The sequence below is a fragment of the Vulpes vulpes genome, chromosome 4 (assembly GCF_048418805.1).
Source record: "Vulpes vulpes isolate BD-2025 chromosome 4, VulVul3, whole genome shotgun sequence".
In the NCBI taxonomy this organism is placed as follows: Eukaryota; Metazoa; Chordata; class Mammalia; order Carnivora; family Canidae; genus Vulpes; species Vulpes vulpes.
This window is the reverse complement of record NC_132783.1, coordinates 87,376,420-87,398,100: the sequence shown is the minus strand read 5'-3', so window position 1 is coordinate 87,398,100 and position 21,681 is coordinate 87,376,420. Positions and strand designations below refer to the sequence as shown.

General features: G+C 53.2%; 1 protein-coding gene across 10 annotated transcripts in view; it reads left to right on the top strand.

The window, feature by feature from the left end:
- The window catches only part of DLG5 (discs large MAGUK scaffold protein 5), a 119,806-nt gene that overhangs the window by 35,874 nt on the left and 62,251 nt on the right, over positions 1 to 21,681 (top strand). For 8 of the 10 annotated variants that reach the window (XM_072756347.1, XM_072756344.1, XM_072756343.1 and 5 more), the window contains exon 2: positions 12,998 to 13,066. The exons of the other annotated variants lie outside the window; for them this stretch is intronic. In XM_072756347.1, coding sequence (XP_072612448.1) covers positions 12,998 to 13,066 — 69 coding nt within the window. The remainder of the gene's footprint in view (positions 1 to 12,997; positions 13,067 to 21,681) is intronic. 10 annotated transcript variants of the gene reach the window in all.

Genomic DNA, 21,681 nt, shown 5'->3' with positions numbered 1-21,681 from the left:
CGCCTGCCTTTGGCCCAGGGCGCGATCCTGGAGACCCGGGATCGGATCCCATGTCGGGCTCCCGGTGCATGGAACCTGCTTCTCCCTCTGCCTGTGTCTCTGCCTCTCTATCTCTGTGTGACTATCATAAATAAATAAAAAAAAATTAAAAAAAAAAGATCTTATTTATTTATTCATAAACACAGAGAGAGAGGCAGAGACACAGGCAGAGGGAGAAGCAGGCTCCATGCAGGGAGCCCGACGTGGGACTCGATCCCGGGTCTCCAGGATCATACCCCAGGCTGCAGGCAGCACCAAACCACTGCGCCACCAGGGCTGCCCTACTTTGTCTCTGTGATTTTGATTACTTTCAAGTACTTCATATCAATGGAGTCAAACGATATTTGTCTTTTTGTGACTGGTTTATTTCACTTAGCATAATGTTAACACTCTCCTGTGTTGTAGAACATGTCTGAACTTTCTAGCTTTTTTTTTTTTTTTTAAGATTTTATTTATTTTAGAGAGAGAACACAAATGGGTGGGACAGAGAGAGATGGAAAGAGAGAAAATCTCAAGCAGACTCTGCTGAGTGTGGAGCCTGACGTGGGGCTTCATCTCACGACCCTTAGATCATGACCTGAGCCAAAATTGAGTTGGATGCTCAACTGACTGCACTACTGAGGTGCCCCTGAATTTCCTAGCATTTTAAGGCTGGGTCACACTCCAGTGTATGATGCCCCACATTTTGCGTAGCCATTCATCTGGCAGTGGACACCCATGTTGCTCACACGTTTTACAGATGTGAGTAATGCTGTCAGCATAGCTGTAGGAATATTCCTTGAGACCCTGCTTTCAGTTTTTTGGCATATATGCCCAAAAATGGATTCAATGATCATGTGGCAATACTATTTTTAATTTTTTTGAGAAACTGCCATACTAGTTCCACAGTTGCCTGCATCATCTTACCTTCGTACCAGTAGTTTCATGAGGGTTCCCATTTCACCACATCGTCACCCACACTCTTTACTTTCTGCCTCATTGATGGTAGCCATCCCATGCAGTCCAAAGGAGTATCGCCTTGTGGCTTTGATTTGCATTTCTTTAAGGATGAGTAATGTTGGGGGGGGCGGTGTTTAGTGCCGCCTTCAGCCCAGGACATGATCCCGGAGTCCCACCTCCGGCTCCCTGCATGAAGTCTGCTTCTCCCTCTGCCTGTGTCTCTGCCTCTCTCTGTGTGTCTCATGAATAAATAAATAAAATCTCCCTTTTTTTTTTTTTGAGAGCGAGAGAGGGAGGGAGGGAGGGAGGGAGGGGCACCTGGGGGTGGCTCAGTTGGCTAAGTAAGCATCTGTCTTCAGCTGAGGTCATGATCTTAGGGTCCTGCAATTGACCTCCACAGCAGGCTCCCTGCTCAGTGGGGAGTCTGCTTCTTCCACTTCTGCTTGCCTCCCTCCCCATTCGTGCCCTCTCTCACTCTCTTAAATAAATAAAATCAGAGAGAGAGAGAGAGAGAGAGAGAGAGCTGGAGGTGGGAGAGGGACAGAAGGAGAGCAAGACTTGTAAGCAGGTTCCATGCCCAACAAGGAGCCTGACTTGGGCTTCGGGGCTCAGTCTCACGACCCTGAGATCATGACCTGAGCCAAAACCAGGAGTCAGATGCTTAACGGACTGAGCCACCCAGGCATCCCTCATTTGCCTATTTTTGAATCCGATTTTTTTGTTTTTTGTTTTTTAGTTATTTATTCATGAGAGACACACAGACAGGCAGACAGAGGCGGAGGGAGAAAAAGGCTCCATGCGGGGAGCCCCATGCAGGACTCGATCCCATGACCACGGGGTCATGACCTGAGCTGAAGGCAAACACTCAACCACTAAGCCGCCCAGGCGTCCCAGAGAGAGAGAGAACTTTGTTTTACGAGTTCTCTATATATTCTGATATAATCCTTTGTCATATATGTGACTTGTAAATATTTTCTCCCATTCTGTGGGCTGCCTTTTCACTCTGTTGGTAGCACCTTTCAATGTGTAAAATTCTTAAGTTTTCATAAAACCCATTGTGTCTTTCTCTTTTTGTTGCCCATGTCTTTGGTGTGATATCTAATCATTGCCAAATTCAATGTCATGAAGCCCTATATTTTAAGAGTTTTATAATTTTAGCTCTAATCTTTAGGACTTGGGTTAATTTTGAGTTAATTTTTTATGGGATTTTAGGTAAGGGTCCAAATTCATTCTTTTGCATGGGGATGTTTGGTTTTCCCAGCATCATTTCTTAAAGACTGTCCTTTCCTCATTGAATAGGATTGGCACCTGTCAAGATTACTTGAGCATTCATGGGAAGATTTATTTCTGTTCCATTTGTCCATGTGTCTGTCTTTATGTGGGTACCACACTGTTTTGATTACTGTAGCTTCATAGCAAGCTTTGAAATCAGGAAGTATGAGTCTCCTTATTCTTCTTTCTCATGATCATTTTGGCTATTTGGGGTTCCTTGAAATTCCCTATTAATTTTATTTTTTTAAGATTTTACTTATTTATTCATGAGAGACAGAGAGAGAGGCAGAGGCACAGGCACAGGGAGAAGCAGGCTTCATGCAGGGAGCCCAATGTGGGACTCGATCCCTGGACTCCAGGATCACGCCCTGAGCCAAAAGTGGCACCAAACCACTGAGCCAACCAGGAATGCCTCCCTATTAATTTTAAAAGGAGTTTTTCTGTTTCTGCAAAAAAAGTTCATTGGGATTCTGATAGGGATTGTGTTGAGTCTGTGGACCCTGTTGGGTAACACTGGCATTCTGACAAAGCCCTTGCTTTTTATTCATTTCCTTGTGTTTGTTGTTGCAGTGTGGTGTTTTGAGTAAGTACTGGAAAAGGAGGACTTTCTGGAAGAGAAGAGGCTGGCAGTGAAGAGAAGGAGTGAAGGCGATTGGAAACAATGCACAGTGGTGTCAGGGAGCAGGGGACTTTGGGTCTCTGGGGCAGGTTCGCATTTGTGAGCAGTTCCTTTCCAGTTACAAAGCACTTTCAGTGTCTTTTATTTTATTTGCTGGCACAACAATCTGTGAGATACAGATAAAGACTTCTTACAGCTCTGGTGTATAGATGAAGATACTGGGGCTCAGGAAGATAATTTGACCCTTTAGTAGGTGACCAACCCAGGGAGAGCCCAGATCCATCCAGCTCCTGACCCTGTGCCCTTTGTCCGGTGCACTGTGCACTCAACGTAGCAGGGATCTTGGTAGGTTCAAACTTAGCAGGAATGTTGTACGGAGGGGGAGGTAAGCAGTTCTCCATGGTCTCCGAGTCCTGGGGACCCAGCTTGCTGGTCAGTAGTTTTCAAGGCCCCATGCAAAGCCGACAGGGAGGGTGCTGTTGATGCTGCTGAAGGGAAGGAGGCAGAGGCAGCAGCTCGTTGCTGGTGAGAGCAAGACGTTTCCTCTCTGGCCTTTGTGGGCTGAGTGTCCCTGAGCTGTGCGGCCTGGGTATCACGCCCTTGCCTACTCTGCCACTTGTGCCTGAGACCTGGGCTCTTCCTAGAGCCATCATTCCCTCTGGCTGACTCTTCTGTGTACCCTGATCTGAGATTAATGGGCAGTGGCCATTTGGAGGATGACGTGGGATGAAGGGGACGGTGGGAGGGAGACATTTTGCCATCTTTGGCATTCAATGTGAGCACTAGAGCCTTGAACAGGTTCCCCAAACCCCTCTGGTTCATACTGTTTGCTGCCTTCTAAGTCAGGATGGAAATGTCTATCTGGCTCATTCCAGAGATGGTGGTGGTCTCCCTTGGGTGGCCAGAGGAGTGACCAGGTTGGGGGCGTTGAAGCCAGGAGCAGAGGACAAGGCTGGCAGCTGAGGTGTGGCAGAGATGACTGGAACCATATTTCTCTTACTTCTCTTCTTCCCTCCTGCTGTTGTAAGGATAACCTTGGCCACAGTGCCAGATGCTGGCTGATATGCTGCTCTCTGGCATTGCCCCCCAGTTTCTGACTTGTCAGTTGTGACTCCTAGGTGTGTTGTCAGGAGTTGGCTGCTCACACCCTCTGCTGTCCACTGGATCAAGGAACTGGTGAGTTTTGTCTCTTCTGATCTTGGTGGAAAGGAAGTAATCCAGGGCTAGTGGTAAGATCCACCGCTTAGTGGCTTTGTGGATGTGGGTGAGTTACTGAGCCTCTCTGAGCTGCATCTCACCATTTATTCATTCATTTATTCATTTGAGAGAGAAAGAGCACAAGCAGGGGCAGAGCCTGAGGGAGAGGGAGAAGCAGATTCCCTACTGAGCTGGGAGCCTGATGTGGGGATTGTTGATCCCAGGACCTGGAGATCATGAGCGGAGCTGAAGGCAGATACTTAACCATCTGGGCCACCCAGGTGCCCCATGCATCTCACCATTTAGAAAACAAGTTAAGAGTCCATTTTTCACAGTGTTGGGATGATTAAACGAAACAACCCATATAAATAGTACCTTCCCCGTGACAAGTACTTAATAAATATTAGCCGCTATGAGCAGTCAGTGTGGTTGTTAGTACTCTCAAGAAAAGCTTGAGCCCAAACCTGTAAGGTGCCTTGTGCTTCTTGGTGTCTTTCCCTGTCCCTCTGATGTGTTTCCATCAGACCCTTTGATCCCCAGGGGGGAGGTGGAGTGCAGGTACAGTTTGCACTTGCTCTTCCTCTCCCTGAAACGATTTTTCTTCAGCACTCTGCACTTCCTTCAGGTCTCTGTTCAAATGTCACCTCAGAGAGAGCCCCCCCCCATTGTACCACAGTAGCCACGTCTCCACCCCACCCTGTCACCCACCCTCTGTTTTACTGTGCTGTATTTTTCTTCATAGCATTTCTGACTTGATATAGTTTGCATTTGTTTATTGGTTTAGTCCTCTTCTTCCACCCCGGCTCCTGTGAGCTCCATGAGAGCCGGGACTCTGTCTCTCATCCTCTGCTGCACCCCCAGGACCTCCTAGCACAGCGCTCGCTGAGAGGCTGGTGAATGAGTGGGTTCTGTGTTTCCCCAGGGCAGACATGCCTACCAAGGGGTGGTGCCTAGTGCGGAGCGCCCTCACTCCATCTCTTGAGGTGTGCTGACTGGTGCCCGTGTGTAGGTAGGTGGTAGTGAGGATGCTGAGGAGGTCGGGGCGGGCTGGAGGTGTGCCAGGCACACAGCAAGTGCTCTGGCTTGTTCCATGTGACTCAGAACATGAGACCCGCAAGGAAGGCCAGCGATGGATGGGAGTTGGCCATGGCCAGACAGAATGATGGAAGAGGGCAAAGGGGGCCTCTTTTTTTTTTTTTTTAAGATTTTACTTATTTATATTAGAGAGAGGGAGAGCACGAAGGGGGCACGGGCAGAAGGAGAAGCAGACTCCCCCACTGGGCAGGGATTCCGCCTTGGGGCTCAATCCCAGGACCCCAGGATCCTGACCAGAGCCAGAGACAGATGCTTAACCCACTGAGCCACTCACGTGCCCCGGGGTGCCTCCTTATCCCAGACACGAAGAAAACAAAGGCACAGGGCTGTATTCAGGTACTGGGAGGGCACACCCCGGTGGAGGGGAGGCAGCAGTAATGAGAGCTAGGGTTTATGGGGTGCTTGCCCTGTGCCCGGCTCTGCCCTCGGGGCGTTACCTCTCTTTATTCATTTGGCTCATACCCATCATTCTTCCTGCTTTATAAACCGGGACATGAGGCACAGAAAGTGGAAACCACTTGCCTAGGACCACACAGCGCTTGTGTCGACCCCGGCAGTGGTGCAGGGCAGCGCGCTCCAGGTGTGGTCTCTAGAGGAGGGAGCCTCTTCTCCCTTTACTGAGAAGTGGAGATGGAGTCCCAGTCGAGAGTGGGAGGGAACTGGCTGTGCCCCGGGCCTTGCAGAGAGCTGCTTCGTGCCCGTTGGGACTCGTGGTGCTGGCTAGAAGTTTATTCGAGGGCAGATGTGCCACAGTGAGCTGTCCATCCGCGGCACCGTGGGGGCTCGGCCGCCCCACGGGTGAGCTGCTCTGGTTTCCTGTGCCCTCTTGCTGGGTCCTCCCTGTTGCTATGTCAGGGCCACGAGCTGTGGTTTAGGGGATGCTGATCGGGCTCCGTCACGCTTGTTGGTGGGAATCATTGCATTTAGTAGGAGACTCTTAACACCTGTCCCGATCCTCCCCCTGGCCCCATAAAGACTAGCCTCCCAGGGAGCCCAGCAGACCCTGCTTCGGGCCACGTCCTCGGTGCAGAACTGTAACCCAGCCCCTTTGGGTGATGACAGAAGAAAACGGCTTGTTTTAGTGACAGAAAGCCAGAAGTGAGAGGTGTTCCCACCTGGTGCCAGGTTGTGATGGTCCCAGTTCCTCCCAGTATTCCCATCCTGGAGCTTAACCTCTGACAGCAGGATGACGAAGAAGGCCTCCAGGAGCCTTTCCCAGCTGATGAGGGGAAACAAGCTCTCTGACGGCTGTTTTTAATCTCTGGAAACTCAGCAAACTTCCATCATCTTGCGCCTTGGGGGCGGGGAGGACTCAGGGCCTGACAGGGAGAGAAAGGATCCTTAATCTTACTGAGTGATTGGTTCCCGGCATGCGTGTGTTGTTTTGCCTACCTTTTCTGACTTTAGCTTTTGGGGCAGTTGTGGTGGGAGATGGGGCTGTGGATCACAGATGACAGCACTGACAGTCTGGGAGTTTCCTCAGGGTGTAGCTCAGTTCATCATCTCACAGGTGATTCCAGAGTCCAGTGGGAGGGGGTCAAGGAATGAGCTGAGAGCCCCGCAGGCACCCTTCACCTCCCCCACCCCCGCACTTCTCATTTGCACACTTGGAGGTTAACACTCCGCTTAGCTAGGAAACGGAACACCCCCTTTCACCTCTGAAGGATGGGCTACTGGTTCATTTCACGTCCTCAAAAAGGGAGAAATATGCACCCTTACTATGATATTTTAGCAAGTTTTTTTTTTTTAAGATCTTATTGATTTATTTGACAGAGCATGAGAGAACACGAGCAGGGGCGAGGAGCACAGGGAGAGGGAGAAGCAGGCTGCCCGCTGAGCGGGGAGTCCCATGTGGGGCTCGATCCCAGGACGCTGAGATCATGACCTGAGCTAAAGGCAGACGCTGAACCGACTGAGCCACCCAGGCACCCCAGCAAGTTCATTATTCTTGTTCCGAACTTTGCAGACTCTACTCCAGCTGTATCTCCATTGGGGAGACTAATGCTGTCTTCACTTAACCAACCGGACACTTTGGGGGGTGGATTATGCACACCAGGGCGTGCATCTTCACCTGACCCCTAACAGCAGGCCTTCTGTCTGTGCATATCAGGGAGAAGGTGATTCCCCTGTCCTGAGGCAGGCATGTGGGTGCAGGAAGCAGGACTTCCTTCACTGCTATTGCCAGGCTCTGGCTGCTGCTCCGTTCCGGGGCCGTGGTCACCCCATACCTCTCCGACAGGCTGGGGCTTGACAGCCTCCTAGTTTGGGCCTCAGTGTCCACAGCCTTGGGCCATATTTTTAAAGGGAAGGCAGCTGAGGCCCTGGGGAGGGGCGTGACTGCACTGACTTGTGATTTTGCAGGAGGGGTCTCAGCAGCGGGGGATGGGAGGGTACCCTGCCAGCAGCTCCCGTGGTCCTCAGAAGCGGGGAGGTTCTCTGCACAGCACACTGCACTGCTTACACTCTTGCCTCCTTCCTCATGTCTCCAACTCCCAGAGTCGGTGCCTCTTGCATGAGGGTCCCTGAGCCCTGGGACCTGCCTCTGCCCTGGGCATGGGCATGGGTGTTGGGGCGGGCTGGAAGCAGCAGTGTATGTCAGGGTCATGGAGCTGTGGCTCCTCTCTTTCTCTTTTTTTCCCAGGTTTAGCCCCCATCCCTGGCTCAGCAGTGCCATCTCAACAATGCCAGATGAGTGTCCTCTTGGTGGGGGAAGGAGGGCAGAGAGGGATCAAGCCCCTTCTGAGGGTGGGAGGGATCCAGGCTGGAGGGCCCGGGCAGGGCTGGCTCTGCTCTGAGACTTTCCACTTGCACAGAGGGACAGGCTCTGCCTGTGTTTCTTCCAGGCTGAGTTGGCTTCTCAGGTGCTTGTCAAGGTCACCACCCTCCAGGGCCAGTACCAGGCTGCTTCCTCCATGAAGCCTCCCCTGACAGTCCTTCCATCTTCAGAGCCGGGCAGCAGTGTTGGGCCTAGGGATCAAGAGTGCAGCCTTTGGGTTAAACTGGGCTTGTATCTTATCATTCCCTTACTGGTTCTATAACCAGACCTTAAGCAAGTTTCTTAATTATCCTAACCCTTAGTTTTCTCTTCTGTAAAATGGGGCTGTTGACAGCCTCAGGGTTGTTTTAGGAGTTTACTGAGACAATGCATGCCAAGTGCTTAGCACAACTTGACACTTAGTAGTGCTCAGTGTCTATGAGCTGCTATTATTATTATTAACATTATTATTATTATTATTAGTGAGTTCCCTGTAGTCTGGCAGCCTGTCAGCCTGTACCGCTTGGCCTTGTCACTGTAGTGTAGCTGTCAGTTTCGCTAGTCAGAGGATTGGGAATGGCAGTGTTGGAAGGTCCGGTTTGCCCATAGTGGCAGCAGCTAGCACTTGGAGCACTGGCTGTGCAGGTGTTGTTTCAGGCCCTGTTCACATTGGCTCCGTAGCATCCTCTATTAGGTAAGCACTCCTACGAGCCCATTACACAGGAAAATGGAGGCAAGGAGGGGCCGAGTGACTCACCTGAAGCACCCGGCCAAGCGGCAGAGTGGGCAGGCTGGCGCCCATGTGGCTGTCCTCGTTGTCACCGCCTCCCTTGACAGCTGAGCGACCCTGGCTCAGAGGGGCAGGGACTACTGCCGAGGTTGCCCAGCAGCTGGGGAGCCTCTTGAGCCCCTGGCTGGCCTTTTCCCAGGCCTGGCCCCGGGGGCCTCGCGGGGCTCAGGCTCGTGTCAGGAGCCTGATGGGCACATGCAGGTCAAGGGAGTGTTGGGGTGCTGTCAGCCATCTGTGCCCGGCCGTGGTTCCTCAGGGTTGAGCTGGTGGGGGGGGGCTCCAGGGCGGGGCAGGTAGCTTAGTGGTGACAGCGCCTCCCGGCCAGAGCCCCCGGGCACAGCCGCCGGCCTTCGCAGGTGCCCGGTGAGCGGAGCGGGGTCGGCGCGGCAGGCAGTGCTGGGAGGAGGCCCACGGGCAAGCCCTAGGCTGGCTCAGGTGCCCTGGATCCTAGTGTCCCCGGGAGGAAGCGTGAGCCAGCGGGGCCCATACGAGCTCCAGGTGAGGGGAGCCGAGCGCGGGCTGCGGGAGGCAGCCTTGGAGGGCTGGGCCATTCCGCTATCGCTCGGGTGATTTTACTGGAAGTTCTTTTGAAGTGGTCTTGGTGACCCACTGGGGCTGAGTCACAGAGTAAATGCAATTAGCAGGGGCTGGGCTCTTGGGAAGGATGTAGAGCTTGCGTGTGTCTGTTTGTGGCTCTCGGGGCCCCTGCCGTCGCCTGCACTGGTTCCCACGGCTTCCGGCAGCCTTCGGGCCCTGCCTGCTGCCCCACGTCTCCTCTGTGTGCTGGGGCGTTAGAGCGGCAGAGTCCCAAGCCCCCCTCGCCTGCCCACATCGGAACCCACCCTCTGCTCGGGTCCCCCCGGTAGTCCCTGTGCCAGTAGAGGCCTCCCTCGTGTCCCTCTCTGGTTACGCGTCCATGCTCTGCTCTCCTTTCCTGGACGTGTTTCCAGATCATCTGACTTCTGGGTCCTCTGAGGACCTGTGCACAGGCTTGCCTGGGTTTGTGGGAGCGCCCTGAGTGGCAGCGCCCTGCTGTCCTGTGGGGGTGTGGGAGGGCCCATGGGGGCGTGGGCAGTGCCAGAGGGGGAACTGCACCGATTCTACAGGCCTCGGCAGTCTGGGCCTCTCCGCCAGGTGGAGCACGTGCCTTAGGCTTCAGGGCACATGGGGTGCAGGTGCCTTCATGGGGGGCTGAGTGGCGCCTTTGAGATGAGACTCCTGTTGGCCTCCAGATTCGATTGTGAAACCCCAGAGGTAGATGACGCCCAACACCCGCCCTTCAGAAGCCACCGGCATTGAAAGGACACCGCGTGACTCTGGGAGGAGAGTGACTCCTCTTGCCTTTTCCCGACATCCTGACCACATAGGCTTTTTAAGACAACAATAGTAGCAGAGACAAAGCATGACCAAGACAAACGTCGTCTTTGGGGCTTTTTCTCCCCCTCTGAATGACGTCTGAGGCCCTGGGAACGTTGTAAAAACTGGGCCCCATCCAATTTTCATCCCTCCCTGCCATTCCCCAGCGCCTAGGAGCCCTGCCAGCCGACTCGGGGGCGGAGATGCCCAGAGATGCAGATAGAGATGTCACGCCGCCCCCAGGTCATGCCCCAGAACCTCGGCAGGACTTCGGGGACTGGAAGAACAGAGTGTGTGGTTGGCCAGTTGACTCCCCCAGCCAGGGAGGGAGATGGGGCGGAGAGAGACAAGGATGTCTGCCAAGTTTAATTAACAGTGGAAACTGGCCACGGGGGAGGAGAGAGACGACTTGATGGGGAAGGGTGCTTTACTGGAAGATGGGGCTCCGCTGGTGCCAGTAGTGAGGGAGAAGCAGGGCGTTCCTGCAGGGAACTGCGGTGCCGCCAGTGCGATCGGGGCCCGGCTTGGATCTGGGGGTGTGAGTGGGAGGGTTTAGTTGTGTCTCCTTTTCCGAGGAGGCATCTTTCGAAAATAATCCACCAACATACCGGCTGGCTAGCCTTCCATTAACGTAAAGAAAAAAATAATTAAGAAACCGTCCATTGAATTGAGGAAATCGGCGTTGCGTTGACGTGTTTGTTCTTGAAGACACCAACGGAGTGCCTGAATCGTATCTGACCTTACTTCACGGGTCCTTATGCAATGCTTACTGTGTATGGTATGGGAAGAGAGAGGATTTGAGAAATTCGTGGCACTTATTGTTTTATTGAGACAAAAATGCAGAAATGTTGAATGGACAGCACAACGAATTGTGTGGGCCGAACATGAAATACAACGAAATACAGTATTTCGTTGAACGTTGCTAATTCATTTTTTTGGTGGGATCAAGGAATTTCAGGGCTGCATGGGATTTTCTGGTTCCTTCTCCCTTGGAGTGATGGGCAGAACCCTCCTGAGGCCTCCCTGCCAGGTGGGCGTGGGGCCTCCGTGAAGTGAGTGAGGGCGCGTGTTGACGGGGTCCCCACCCTCCCCAGCTCTCTTGAGACCTAGCCAGCCCTGACCGTTGGGCGCCCCCACCCGAGGCTTTCTAGAACACCTGCCTGCCGTGTCCAGTCCTGCTGCCAGAGGCCGTATGGCACAAATGGATCCCTTTGACAACCCCATCTGAAGACTGAGCAGCTGTCTACGCCCTAAGTCATCCTCTTCAGTCCATGCTAAACATCCACAGGTTTTCTTTTTTTAAATAAACTTTTAAGAGCCTTTTAGATTCACAGCAAAATGGAGGGGAAAGCACAGAGAGTACTCGTATCCCCCCTGAGCCAACAGGTGCACAGCCTTGCCCCCTCTCATCATCCCACACCTCAGTGGTACATTCGTGACAATTGATGAACCCACACTGATACGTTGTTATCACCCAAACGCTGTAGTTTACCTTAGGGTTCACTTGTGGTGTTACACACCCCATGGGTTTGGACAGATACATAACGACATAATACCCACAGGTTCTTAAGAGAGTCTCAGAAAATTCGATAATGAGGCCACCAGTCATGCCTGGCCACTGTCCTAGTTCTCGCCGTTACCAAAGTCCCTTTTCCTTGGTTTTTCTTTTTGTTCTCTGCTTTCATCTCTTTTTCTGGTGAGCATGCCTGCCGGCTCCCCTGCACACCCCCATTTCTTTATCCCTTCACCGTCCCTTCGGAGAGTGTGCAGGTAGGCAGTAAGCAGCTGAGTTGTGGTAGGAGAGAAACCTTCAATCTGGCCCCCATGTTTCTGGTCCCGGAGCCCTAGAGCTCATTAGTTCTTGGCTGCTTTTCCACATCAGGGCCCTGAGGCTCGTTCAAAGGCTTTCCTGCAAAAACCCCATCTCTAGTCACCACTCTGCCCGGTGCACACACCTCTTCACTCTGTAGGACTTTCGGTTCCAAGGGCAAAATACTGCATTCCGGCTGTTGCCTGGATTTCCTTGACCTCCACCTGTGCGCGTGGTGCTCTTCTCAGCTCCTGAGGTAGTCTCGGAGGCGGTTCTCCCTCTTAACTTGGTGTCACCTGTAGTCACAAGCAAAGCATGCCATCAGGGGAGAGTGTGACCCTAAAATAAGACAGGAGAGAGGACCTTACAAGCCGTCGGCTGAAGCTCTGTACAGGCCAGGGAGCAGAGTTCTGGAAAGCAAATGACCTGCTCAGTGTGACCCAGCTCCTCCTATGTAGACGAGAGCTGGTTTGGAAATGGGATTTCTTCACCCAGTGGTTACACTGGTGCCCAGGTGGGTAGCCTCCTGGCTTAGAAAATGCTCATGTTCAGACGGAACCGTGGTGTGGTATGGTTGTGCCTCCAACACCAGGAGTTAACATTAAGTGTTGGCCAGAAAAGGGGCACGTGCTGCTCCTTGGCTTTGGTGACAGGAATAAGGGGGCAGTCCCTGACCACATTAGTAAGGACCGAGCTGGAATACATTCAGACCCGAGAGCAGAACAGTCGAGCAAAAAGAACACATAGTTCGTAGATGTGTAACTTCTGCTCTGTCGCTCTCTGCATGGATGCCGGCATCAAACTGATAAAGACCTGGAGGAAATCCCCAGACCCTGTTTTAACCTGGGGCATATTGCTCCCTTGCTAAGCTCTTCCCCAGTCATCCTAAGGAGAAGCCAACTGATTGGCTCCGACTGTGCGTAGATAAGTCTCCAGGGCAGGTGAGGTGAGAGGCCCCGCAGAAATACCACAGACTAGACCCTGCTGACCACACCTGCCTGGCCCCTTACGTCCGACTTCTGGTCACTGACGTCGTGTTGGTTCTCAGTGTGGTGTTGACCGAAGATCAGCTGGCCTGACAGTAGTTTGGGGTTAGTAACAAACGGTCTGTCCTTCTGTCCCCAGGCTCCACCTACAGCGTCTTATCCATCATGCCCTCAGACTCAGAAAGCAGCAGCTCCCTCAGCAGTGTGGGTGAGTACCACCTGGGCACCCCTCCTTCCTGGAGGGCACCGGGCGGGTCGGGCAGCTGGGTGCGAGCCGACGTGGCCCCGAGTCTGGGGGGTGGGAAGTCGGACTCCCCTGTCAGATCATTTGTGGGGCCATCTTCTGTTGATAGCATTCACACCTTCTCCCATCAGCAGGACGTCCTCGTGACGGTGGAGGGCAGGAATCTGTTTCTGGTGTTAGCAGGGAGGCAGGTGCTGGGGGAGGCTGTGTCTCCCCCTTCCCTCTCTTGGTCAGGGCATGGGACTTCTCAGTGAGCTTGTCCCCCCAACCCCAACCTTGTGCCTCTGTGACCACTGTCCATGAGAATGGCCCCTCTTGGGACTGTTATAAGTGGGAACAGCCCCCTGGGCTGCGTGTTGCCTTGGGGACAGGAGTTGCCTGTCCATGTGTTTCCAGAAGCCCATCAACGGTCCTGCCCTCCCTTCACTGGAGACGTCCCGACAGGAAGGTTATCCCGGTCTCCCAGCCCTCCCACACCTCTGTGACCCATCCTGCATCAGGTGCCTTCTGTTTAACACTCTTGCATGGTTTCTCACGTCCCGATCTGACCCTGATGGACAGAGGGTCTTGGAGTTTCTGTAGTCGGAAGCACCCCCAGAGGCCATCCAGTCCAGTTATTTTGTCTCCTCTGTATAGACAGAGGGGGAGACTGACACTCATGCCAGGGACTCCAGGCCCAGTCCGGGGCCGACCTTTCGTGTGTTAACTCGAGGAACACTTAGGGAGCACCTCTGCTGCACCGGAAGTGGGCTTGGAACGCAGTGGGGAGTAGGGCAGATGTGGTGTCAGGGCTTGTGGGCCTTGGGGTACATGGGGGAGATGGTTTTCTTCTTTTTTTGGGGGGGGCGTGGGGGAGATGGTTTTCTAAGCAAACACGGTGCGTGAGGTCAATGCAGTCAGGCAGGTACCGGTAGGGGGTGCCGTGCTGTTTCCCAGGGCTGCCGTTATGAAGCGCCTTACACAACACAACTGCATTCGCACAGGGTTCTGGAGGCCACACATCTGATGGCCTCAGGGCAGGGTCTGTCCCAGGCCCCTCTCCCTCCTCCGGTGGGGTGTTGGCAATCCTGGGTGGTCCTCAGCTTTTGTGTACCACCCTAGTCTCTGCCTTTGTCTTCACGTTGTGGTGTCCCTGTGTGCCTGTCTGCAAGTCTCCTCTTTAAAAAGGGACACCAGTCCTACTCCAGGATGACCTCGTCTTCACCTGATCACCGGCAAAGACTGTATCTCCCGCGAGGTCACATTCACATTTATGGGGTGGGGGTGTGCGGTGTGAGGATTTCAGGACTTTTGGGAGGACACGGTGCAGCCATCACAGGTTCCGTCATCCCTGTCCAGGGTTCAGGGAGGACTCTTCTGGGACCACAGCTCAGAGCTTCAGTCGTGAATCCATCGCCCCAGTGGTGGGGTTGTTGGAATTTCAAACATGAGACTGGCTCCCGGGTAACCCTTGGAGTGGAGCAGTGACAAGGGGCTTTTTTTTTTTTTTTAATTTTTTTGATTTAAAAAAAAGATTTTATTCATTTATGCATGAGACACACAGAGAGGCAAAGACACAGGCAGAGGGAGAAGCAGGCTCCATGCAGGGAGCCCGATGTGGGACTTGATCCCGGGACCCCGGGATCACACTGTGAGCTGAAGGCAGATGCTCAACCACTGAGCCACCCAGGTGTCCCGACAAGGGGCTTTTGTAAAACCGAGGTGTTTGGTCCCCGAGTGCCCCTCTCTTGCCTCCTCTGTGCCGTATCCTCTCTCGGCTCCCTGTTGCCCCCCGGGAACGAGGTACAGTGATCTAATAGGTATCTGACAAATTCCTCATTTCAACACTTCAGGGCTTACTGTGTTTCTTTGAGGAACCTTTCTTAGGAACCTTTGCATTAGTCTCTCCAAAGTGAGAGGTATTAACTTAAACCACAGCAACTATTGTTACCAGTGGAATTTTAAGCAGGAGTAGGAAGGTATTTTTTATGCAGCTGGACCTCCGCACTTTCTGGAAGAAGCTTCATGTCAACGACCCACCATTTGGTTCAATCCATACCTGAAGCTGGCTCAGTCCTTGGGGTGGAGTGGTCAGCAGCGTCCCCACACACCTGTCGGCCAGCAGGCAGACGGCAGTGCAGCGCTGCACGTCCTGGAGTAGGCTGGGCCTCGGGTGTCGGTGCCCAGATGTTGAAAGCTGAGGGTCTGGGTGCTCCCCTTCAGGTCAGACCCTCTTCAGCTCACCAGGACCCAAGTCTTGCTTCTCTTGTTCTTATGCCAGTGGTTGTCATCGTCCTGGGGGTGAGCGGCCCCACTTCTCAGTGGCTGTACCAGCCGGGAGACCTTTGGCTGTCGCAGCTGGGAATACCTGCTCACACCGCCTTCAACAAGAAAGAAACATGTGATCTCACATAGTAAGAAGCCGCTGAGGTTGGGCCGAATACACTGGGATGTGCTCTGCGAGCGTCTGTGTGTATCTTTCCTTCAGGCTGCTGGCAGGGCCTCTGTAGCAGCACTTCCAGCTGTCACATCGAGATCTGGTGGTGTCGGGGGCTGCAGGGTCCCTTACGAGCACCACCAGCCACAGGTGGCTGTTTATTTTCAAATTGATTAAAATGAACTAAAATGAAAATGTCTAGTTTCAACAATAACACGCACAACATTTCAAGGGCTCTCTGGCCACCTGTGGCTCGTGGCTGCTATACTGGACAGAGCACATACAGGGACATCTCTGTTATTGCAAGGATGAAGAGGGTCCTCTAGCGTCTCCTTGGCAGCAAAGCAGCCTTCCGCAGAAATCCCTTGGCAGGGCTCCTCGTGCTGACCACAGCTGCGTCACAGGTCAGTGCCCAAAGCAGTGGCTCATGTGGCATGGTCTCTGGACCAGCAACACTCAGGCACCTGTTGGAGATGCAGGTTCCTGAGCCTCACCCCATACCTGTTACATCAGAAGCTCTAGAGCAGGGTCCAGCATCTACATTTAACAGGCCTCCTGGTCTGAAGTGGGCTGGCCTGACTTCATCCTTGGTGAGGGCGCTGGAACGTCTGTGGCTGGTGTGGGCTTGTCCCTTGGCGTGGAATGAGTGGTGGGGTCAGCCACGGGGACCACTGTGGCGCATCCTGGGGAATTCCTCCTGGCTCAGCCTCACCTGATGACAGGTGATGCCCTTTCCCTGCACCGTGGTCCTGGCAGGAGGGGGCCTGTAGTCAGATGGAGACTGGCTGTTCCTGTTGGTTCATGGTCTTTCTGCACGAAGCGAAGGCAAAGCAAGAGCAACGTCTTACAATAAAAAGATCACCTCCGTTCTCCCACGTATGTCTCCTTAACAAACACCATTTGGGGAAAGAATGGCAAGTTACGGTCCGCATGACAGTTGGTAGGGGAAGTCTTGGGTGTTGTGTGCTTTCTGTGAGGCTGGTGCCTAATGGGCTGCCCTGGCTAGCCTTAGGTCTGCAGGTGGCCTGTCCCCTCTCAGCTCTCAGCTTGATGCTGCTAACAGCTCGCCACGCTGTAGCTAACCTAGAGTCTTTCTGCTGACACCTTTTCTGGCACTTTTCATCAGCTGAGTGCTGAGGCTTCTTGGAGGCCTCCCCCATCCCATGCAGCCCGTTCGTAGGTAACCCGGCCTGTGCGTAGGCCTCCCGGATCTGCCCCAGGAACACACACTCGTTTCAGGCAGTTGGTATTTTTCTTCCCCATTCATCCTGACCTGATTTCTCAGGTGTGTTTTATCTCCCACCTGGGACAACTGGGGAAGTTTTAAGGAGAACAGACATCCTTGAGTAGCATTTATAAAATGAGCTTCAAATTTTATGCAAATTGAAGCAACCGGAGAGGTTTCTTATTAAACTAAGAGGTCTCTTGGCTTGTTGGCAGGAGAAGCAGCTGAAGGGCTTCCTCTGTATCCCAGCGAAGATTCCTTGAAAGCAAGGCTTCTGGTTGGCACAGGGAGGTGGGGTGAGTCATCGTGGAAGCAGGTTCTGCTCCCGGACTCCTTGTGCCCTCTCACCCTTCCTTTCCTGGGCCTTTGGATGAGGGGCCTGTGTTCTCAGTTCTTCCAAAGAATGGGAGCACCTTCTTCTCTTGGGCATGTGCTTGTGCTTGCAGGGTCACAGAGAGCCCTGGCCCCTGCTCTCACAGCAGCCAGGTGTCTCTGTCCGTCCAGGCTGCCAAAACAGAATACCACCAACTGGGCAGCCAGAAAACAACAAACGCTTATTTGTCTCAGTTCTGGAGGCTGGGAATCCAGGATCCAGGCAGATCCCGTGTCCAGTGCGGGCCTGCTAAAGGGTTCACAGATGGCATCTTCCTGCTGTGTCCTCACGTGGAGAAAAGGGGGAGAGAGCTCTTGGGCTCCTTTTATAAAGGCACTAGTTCCACTCATGTGGGATCTGCTCTCATGAACTAGTCACTTCCCGAAGGCCCTGCCTCCTAATACCACACTTCGAGGCTTAGGATTCCCATTTAGGGATTTTGGCGAGGGGACACCAGCATTCAGACCGTAGCACCAGAGAGGAAAGCGACCGGCCTTTGTGCCGAATATAAAACAGAAGGAACCAAATAGCTCAGGGGAGGAGGCAGCTATTTCTGATGTGGGGTGACAGTAAGTTTCAAGGAGGGAGGTGGTCCTTGTGTTGAGCCTTCTAGGTATGTTGCTTCAGAAGTAGGAGCAGGGGTCCCTGGGTTAAGTGTCTGCTCTTGCCTCAGGTCATGACCCCAGGGCCCCAGGATGGAGCCCTGCATCAGCAGGGAGTCTGCTTCTCGGTTTGCTCTTCCCCCCTGCTTGTGTTCTCTCTTGCTCACTTTCTCTCTCTCAAATAGTAAATAAAATCATTAAAAAAAAAAAAAAAGTAGGAGCAGCGAGGAGGCGATAGGCCGTCACCGCCTCTCTTGGTTCCGGTTTCTGCAGAGTGAGTGGACCTTGAGTCAAGGATCTGATTTGAGGGCAAGTGCTTTACCTGGGCGTGGGGCATGGCCGCAGCCTGCACCGTCAGTCCTGGGAGGAGCTGGGCCTCCGTCCTGTACTGACTGACCTGGGGGGCCATCCCCACCCCCCCGGGCTTCCACAGTTAGGGGAAGGGGCCCTCCCTGCGTGTCGTCTGTGGGCAGTGCCCTTAGCTGTAGTGGCTGCAGGCCAGCCAGTAAAACGAGGGAGGAAAAAGCCCCTCTGGCCAGGGCCAGAGGTTCTCAGACTCGAGCAGGCATCAGAATCACCTGGACAGGAGTGCTGACTCCACTTCCTGGGTTTAGGATTTAGCCCCGAGAGGGACGTTTCTAACAAGTTCGTGACACTACGGTGCTTTCAGAAGCACTGGTTTACGACGAGGAACTGTGTCTCTCCCGATGGCTCTGGCTCTCTTGGGTTGCAGATGAGGGGGCCTTGGTTTTGCTTGCCGCTGCTCCTGACGACTGCTTTGCTCCTCCCCTGTGAGCCAGGGCCTGGAGGGAGCCAGGGAGCTTACCTGGGCACGGCCCCTCTACCTGCCCACATCTGGCCCGTACCAGTTTCCTCCTCGGCTCTGGCACATGGGCCCACAGGGCGCCGGAGCAGAGCTGTGATTTGTCCAGCTGTAAATAAGGCAGAGGGGGCGGCCTTGAGCTGGAGTGCGGTGGCGAGGGAGTTAAGGACACGGGCTTCTGGCCAAGATGACCCAGCTGTCAAGCAGCTCACTGAGCCTCGGTGGTCTGTGGAGGTGGCCGCACCAGCCCTGGGACCGGGAGGCAGAGCCAGGACTCCTGTGGAGAAAGGGGCCTGCCCTGTCTCCCTGCGGATTCTGCTGCTGCCGACACTCTCACGCCGAGGCCCAGTGACAGATGGCTCTTTGCCCAAAACCCTGGGCCCGTGGCTGCTCTCCTGGCATCTCTAAGGCATCCCCATTTTCGTACCATCTAAGTCCCTTACCACTTGAGTCCCATCCTGGACACAGAAAGGAAGAAAGAATCTGCCTTCTTGGAGTGGGTTCCAGAGTGGAAAGAGGAAGGAGTGAAGTCAGGGCGAGTGGACAGTTTTGCTTTTGATTCCCAAAGTACAGCTGTGCAGGGATAGGAGAGTGGAGGGAAAGACGTCTGAGGTTCCTGTGGACAACTCACTTGGGCTTAGTTGTTATTTTGCTTGTTATTTTTTAAAAATATTTTATTTATTTATGCATGAGAGACACAGAGAGGCAGAGACACAGGCAGAGGGAGAAGCGGGTTCTCCGATGTGGGACTTGATCCCAGGACCCCGGGATCACACCCTGAGCCGAAGGCAGATGCTCAACCGCTGAGCCACCCAGGCGCCCTTATTTTGCTTGTTCTGTAAGCTGTCTGCTGTACCTGCCATGTCTGATGGGGTGGGAGGCTGGCGGTCCAAGCTCCACTGATGACCACACCACTCCTGGGATGGTGGCTTCTGTTTGGTGCACCACAGGTTTTATTGTTAGCTTAATTTTTTAAGAAGTCATGTTATCGAGGTATAAATTGCATTTAGTAAAACTTCTCTTTTTTGTATAGTTCAGTGACTTCTGACAAACTCACATGGTCGTGTAACCACCGCCACAGAAAGATACAGAGCGTCTCCCTCAGCCCAAGACATTCCCCTCTGTGACTTTGCACTCAGCCTTTCTTCCCTCCACCCCCACTCCCAGCCCCCCAGCAACCATTCATCTCTTTTCTGCCCTATGTTTCCGCCCTTTCTCAGATGTCCTACAAATGGAATCGTATATTTATAGCCTTTTGTGTCTGGCTGCCTTCACTCAGCAGAGGGCTTTCAGACTCCCCAGCTCTCGGGGGTCCTGGTGCTTTGTCAGTGGCCATTCCCTTCCCCTGCTGAGTAGTATTCCTTTGGAGGAAGGGGACGTTGCCATTTATCCATTCGCCCTCTGCTTTAAGTGCTTGTGTGCTGGTGTTTGTGGGCACGTAGCTTTTCTTTTCTTGTGTCAGTACCCAGGAGTGGGATTACTGGGTGGTAGTGTAAAATGCATGTTTAACTTTATAGAAGACTGCCGGGGCACCTGGCTGGCTCAGTTGGTCAAGCGTGTGACTCTTGGTCTTGGAGTTGTAGCTTCGAGCCCCAGATTCGGGGCCTAGAGGTTATTTTTCAAAATTAATAAAATAAAATAAAAGACTGCCAAAGTGCTTTCTAAAGTGGCCGTGTCATTCCACATTTCCACCTTCGATGTTTAGGAATTCGAGTTTCTTCCTTCCCTTGCCAACATTTAGAATTGTCGCCTTTTCATCTTAGCTTATTCTCATTCGTAGTGATAAAGGGACTTGACAATGGTCTTCAAATACTTGCAGGTCTGTTGTATAGAAGAGGAGTTAGTTACAGGTGTAGGAGCCTTGTGGCCCTTGGGAGCCCGTCTAGGTCAGTGGAGGAAGTTGCGGGAGATGGATTCTAACTCTACAGAGAATGATTTGATGGGGAGGGATTAGCTGGGCTTTGCTGTAAAGTAGTGAGCTCCCTCCCTGTGGCGGAGTTCCAGCAGCCTCGGCCGCCTTGTGGGGCATTCTAGCAACCAGTTTGGATGGGAGGGCTGCATCGCCTTCAAAACGTCTTTCAGTCTTGAGGTGCAAGCAAAAAAAGAAGAACTTTATTTTTAAAGATGTCATTGATTTATTTGTGAGAGAGGAAGCACGGGCAGGGGGAGGGACAGAGGGAGAGGGAGGAGCAGCCTTCCTGCTGAGCAGGGAACCAGCCTCGGGGCTTGATTCCAGGACCCTGGGATCCCGACCTGAATGGAAGCCAGATGCTTAACCGACTGAGCCACCCAGGCGCCCAGAAAAACTTTATTTTTAACTGACAGGGAATGGAGAGGATTCTCTGCAACACTTATCATTAATCTGGAATGTCCAGGCTTAGCTCATCTTGGGATTCTTCTTGAGGTGCCCTGTGGTCCTGCTCTGCCCCCTGCCCCTTCCTAACTGTGGCATTTCCTACATCAGACAGTCTGCTGTGTGATGGCTTCTCAGACCTGGGCGGCCTTCTTTGTATGTCTCAGGCATGTTCAGACCTAACGGGAGGCAGCATAACGTCGTGGTTGAGGCCCTGGCTTTGGAACTGGAGCCACGTGTGCTTGGGGTGCACCATTTTCCTGGCTGTGCCATCCTTTTCGATGTCAGTTTCTCACGGGATGGTCAGAGCACGTACCTGGGAGGGTGCTGTGGGCGTTCATCAGGTACAGAGTGCACTTAGCTCAGAATCCAGCACCTGGGTTATGCCGGGCAATGTCCGCACTCCTTTCATTGTCTGAATGCTAGGCTCCCCCAGGTCCTTGTACCTGCAGATCCAGTGTCCTCATCCTGCCAGAGGCTGGGACACAAGGCCCTGGCTGTGTGTGGTGACAGATCTGATGAGCCCAGTTTCTGTCCTGCTCCTTCTCCCTTCAGCTTCCTTAAAAGCCAAGGAAGGGATGCATCTTCCTGTTGCCTTGTTCGCAAAATAGGGGGAAAATTCTTTCTCTGGTGGTGCTTTTCATTTCTGAAACTCTCAAGCTGATGTTTCTGTAATACTTCTGGGCTTGATTATAGCAAGAGCACCTGCTCTCGAAGCACGGCTCACGTGCTGTCCCTGAGGCCCTTTCAGGGGGCTGGTGAGTTCAAAGCTGTTATCATAATGATA